General features: G+C 41.5%; 1 protein-coding gene across 1 annotated transcript; it reads left to right on the top strand.

Moving 5' to 3' along the window:
* Window positions 1-3866: 3866 nt before the first annotated feature.
* On the top strand, window positions 3867-4505 carry LOC129249911 (protein GVQW3-like). The gene has a single exon (XM_054889575.1). It carries the CDS (start codon window positions 3867-3869, stop codon window positions 4503-4505), a length of 639 nt encoding a protein of 212 aa, XP_054745550.1.
* The last annotated feature ends 595 nt before the right edge of the window (window positions 4506-5100 follow it).

Raw genomic sequence — 5100 nt, 5'->3', positions numbered from 1 at the left:
CCAGATTATTTGATTCTGCATACTTGACCACTTCTCCTAGCTCCCTCGAAGGAGGTGGCTGTAAAGAGTCGTAGGGTAGGTAGGCCAAAACTACGATAGCTTCAACACTGTCCCCACTCTTCTTGTACTTGATTTTGCAAGAACGATAATACGTGCTCTCGGTCTCTCACTCCCTTCGCAATGAAGTATTTGTTCCCACGACATAGCACCTAGACTACAAATACGCTTGTGATGATACATGGTTCTTGTATTAGTATTATGTGTGGGTTTGTTTGCAGTTTTACATGCCTACGGCAAAAAAGACGCTTTACTATACTGCAGATTTACTTACGTGAATATTACTTCACTCATAAAACTGAGTATATTTACGCTTTGTCCTCCACCTTATCCTGGACACGAAACTTCAGCACCTTGAAATACCCCAGATCGATACCCAGTACCAGGTGGGAACCCGTATCCGAAGTGGTAGCGGATTTCTGGCAAGTGCACAAGTATACTCTCCAGAGAGTCGTTCCACGATTTTTATTTTGGGCACGGATGCGTGTGGGGAGTCCTTCTGAACTACAGCAAGGTCCGGAAATCCAGATACTCGCTCGTAACAGCCTTTCGTTGCTACTCTCAACAAGAATGACCTTGCTGTTTTCGCAGGAACAGTGCACTTTTACAATGCCGTCCACCACGCTTTTACCCTCGACCTGACCCTGACCGTTAGCTTTCCAAAGATACAGGGTGGCTGATGAATTTTGATACATTAAGAAACTCAAATAACTTTTTTTTAGTGTATGGAATTCATTTATTTTTTTTTTTCAAGTTGAAGGTCATTAAATTTTATTAAATGTAGCTTACTAGTTTTAAAAATAATTGAATTTAAGTGCCCCCCATGCTCGTTGACACAAGTGCGGCATCTTAGTAAAAAGTTGTTCATTGCTGCTTTGAGAGTTGCGACAGGAATAGCCACAATTGTTGCCCGAATGGATTGTTATAGTTCATCCAAATTTGTTGGCTTTGTTTTATAAACTTCTTGTTTACATAAACCCCACAAGAAAAAGTCAGGTGCAGTAAGGTCAGGCGACCTGGGGGGCCAACGAAATTCGGAGTTTCTTGAAATCAGTTTATTGGGAAATTTTCGTCGCAACTCTGTCATAACAGTCTGGGCTATGTGAGACGTTGCCCCATCTTGTTGAAACCACACAGAGTTGAAAGGAATTCTCTTTCGGCGTCGTTCTGGATAGAAAAATTCTTTCAGCATTTTCAAATAACGGTCTCCAGTAACCGTAACGGTGTGACCATTTTCTTCAAAAAAATAAGGCCCGACAATACAGCGTGAAGAAACCGCACACCACACTGTCACGCGAAGAGGTTGCAATTCCGTCTCGTGGAGTATCTGTGGGTTAGAAGTACTCCATATTCGACAATTTTGTTTGTTCACATTGCCGTTTAAATCGAAATGGGCCTCATCAGACATGAAAAGGCAGTTTAACATGTTTTGGTCTTCTTCCACCATTTGCAGGATCTTCTGGCAAAATTCCAAGCGAATCGGCAAGTCTGCTGCATTCAGTTTGTTAACCATTTGAATTTTGTAGGGAAATAAGTCTAAATCTTTGTGCATTATTGTTTGCAAAGACTGTCGGTTGACACCAAGTTAAGCAGATAAGCTTCTTGTTGAAACCCTTGGATTGCTTTGTATAGCTGCAGCTACAGCAGCGATCGTTTCCTCCGTCCGAACTGGTGGGTTTCGATGATAAGGCCTTCTTGCGACTGTTCCTTGCTCAGCAAAATTATTCACCAGTCTCATTATGGTCCATCTGCTCGGGGGATCGCCGCCAAACATCCGCCTGTACTCTCTCTGTACCAAAACTACGGACTCCAGTGCGTGATAGCGGCGGACTATCCAAATTCTTGTATGCGTGTCCCAGTTATCTATATTAATAAATTTTAAAGATCAATCTGCAAATTAAAACAAAAATGGAACAGATAACTTAAAAAGAAAAAAAGTTATTCAATTTTTTTTGGTAGCGGCTTTCATCAGCCACCCTGTAGCTGTGAAGATAGTTGTTCTGGTTGTATAGCAGCATAAACATTCCCCGTACATATGTGGGGAATGCTGCTGTAAATCCGAGTCGTTCCAGTAACGTAAAACCGACGGTCGTGGGAACGTTTAGTCTTGTTGCCCTTTGACAATAGGCCATCTTGTTTGTCGGGTTGTATCAGACGTTGACGGACGAGTGTCATTCGACATTAGAGGTCTCTTAACCTTTGCCTTTTCAGGTATAGGCCTTGGATTGGGTCGGAGATGTACGCATCCGGTCGTTGTCACAGACCCCGTTTTGGCTCCGGAAGAGTGCAACATTGCAGGAGAATCTTCTGTTCTGCCGCGCTTTTCCGTTTCCAATAAAGGTGTCGAAGTTGACGGAGCTTGAGTACTTACTTTAGCTAATACTTCGGATTACTTCGCCCTTTGTCTTCTCCGTTTGACCTACTTTACGGATAGACCAGCACCAGCGTTCGAATCTCGAATAACTTCAGTCTTTTTACCGGTACTTTCCTGATGCGCACCAGCTTTAACCGTTGTCAAAGGCTTACTGGGATTCATGTGAGTCTATTTAGAGATTGTCCGCCATCTTCACATTCTCCACATCTTGTTTAGTTGTTTCGCATCGTTTCGACGTTGGTGTATCGTTCTCACCCATTCGGATCTCCATTGACATAGTCCATGTTTCATTTTTCACCACTAGTAGTGCGCCTCCTCCGGAACCTTGGGTGTCAATACCTGTAAAAAGGGAATGTAGAGCTCGGGCCTGCAAATCTGCTGCCCGAGCCGCCGATTACTCGACGGGTGGATTTCCCTAAAGTGGGTTACCTCGTGCAGAGATATCCTTGTTTGCCCTCCACATTGCAGGAAAGAAATGCATTTTACACCTCCGGCTGAATCGTCGGTACGGTAATCTCTACATATTACTTAGATGGCCACCAATTCTAGTGTTCCACGGATGGAAGCTGCCCTCTTAGTTCGTGATAAGTTAATCTCCATAACATGGGGTTAAATCACTACTTAAGCCTCATCCCCGCTGCAAGGAGACCGACACGTTAGCGAGAGGCTTAGTTTTTGAGAATAACAAATATGCATGGATGGAGTCATTTGGTCTTACATCGTCCCTTTCCTATTCTTTCTTTGAGGGTAGGAGGATCGTGAACGTTGGAATGGCAATTGTAATCAGGGTTGTTTGCACCAGTCTGGGAAGCTCTGAAATGCGAGATAGGATTTTGCTGTGGCGTAGATCACGTTTGACCACTTACTTCAACCCTATTTCCGCCCTGAGAGCGATATATCTTGCCTGCAAATCTCTCGGAAGGCAGTTTAATGCTTTCGATCGTGTGGCTGAATTTACACCGAAACAGATGCGGTATTTTAAAATCTGTGCCCCTCGTTCTATGACACACGTGATATCTAGAACTTCCCTTCTGGTAGTTGTTACAAATGTAAGGGTGTCACCTATATTATTAATTTAAACATTATTGTACATAATAAATACTAAGATGTACTCACCGCCTTCATTTGTGTCTGAGCTGATCCAGATATGATGACGCCCGTGAAGAAGGAACTCTCATGAGTACTGCTATACCGGCATAGCAGTATGCACGACTTGTAGCTTCACAGCTACACCTACACAGTATGTTCAATAAATAACAGAACTTTTTATTTAAATCATGGAACACTTAGAGCTATATATTAAACTTTGATCACATTGAAAATGCACAAGCGTAAGCTTTCAACCGCAGCCAACTTCATGTAAATCGTTTGACAGGTTAAAAAGTTACGCGCCTTTTATTGACAGTATGTTTCGTGCTTGTGTCGTAAAAATACAATGGAGCAAAGAGCAAATATTAAATTCTGTGTTAAACTTGGAAAAACATTTAGTGAGACGTACGAATTGATGCAAAAAGTTTATGGTGATGATTGTTTAGCTCGTTCAAATGTATATAATTGGCTTAAACGATTTAAAAATGGTCGTGAAGATTTGAATGATGATGAAAGACCTGGTCGTCCAGAAGCAAGTAATCGTGCTGAATTGGTGGAAAAAGTCCGCGAAATCATTGCTGTTGACGGAAATTTCACTGTAAGAATGTTGGCTGAAGAATTAAATTCATCTACTGGTACTCTTTACAAAATTGAAACTGGCGATTTGGGTAAAAGAAAGGTTTGTGCACGCTTTGTTCCACACCAATTAAATGAATATCAAAAAATCGCTCATGTAGAGCATTGTAAAGACATCATTTCAACAGCTGAAAACAATCCAGATTTTCTTGATTCGATCATAACTCGTGACGAAACATGGTGCTTCAAATATGACCCTGAAACTAAGCGTCAATCTGCAGAATGGAAGACGAAAGGGGAGCCAAAAGCGAAGAAATTGCATTTTCAGAAGTCAAGAATCAAAACAATGTTGATCACGTTCTACGATTCCAAGGGTATTGAACACAAGGAATTTGTTGCAGAAGGTTAAACTATTAATGGAGAATACTATTTACAAGATTTACATCGTTCGTGGTCAAGAATTGTTGGTGTAAGACCTGAATATCCAGAGGGGAAACAGCTGTTTTTTTTGCATGATAATGCACCACCTCACAAAACCAAAAATGTTGTGAATTTTTGATGCAAAAACATATATATGTCATCGACCAACCTTCGTATTCTCCTGATCTATCACCATGCGACTATTTTCTGTTCCCTAAATTGAAAACTGGCATGAAAGGTGCGTTTATGATGATATTCCAGCCATTCAAGCAGCCGTGACACAGGTGTTAAGGAACATTCCCTTAGATGACATAAAAAAGTCCATGCAGAAACTGGTTGATCGTTCTGAACATTGTATCGAGTTAAATGGAGACTATTTTGAATAATAAATAACTTTCAAACACAGTACGATACGTGTTTTATTCTACATCTGAAAAGTTATGTTAGTTATTGAACATACTGTGTACATACACACCTCTCTACTATCTAGCACTCTCCCAGCAGAGCTGTCCAAAAAGGAGTTACTGCACGAGCCTGATAAGTTCATAGGCTGCCAGCTATTTCGTCTGCGAACCTCTGCATAA

Source organism: Anastrepha obliqua, chromosome 6 (assembly GCF_027943255.1).
Source record: "Anastrepha obliqua isolate idAnaObli1 chromosome 6, idAnaObli1_1.0, whole genome shotgun sequence".
NCBI lineage: Eukaryota > Metazoa > Arthropoda > Insecta > Diptera > Tephritidae > Anastrepha > Anastrepha obliqua.
This window is presented reverse-complemented; position numbering and strand designations above follow the sequence as displayed.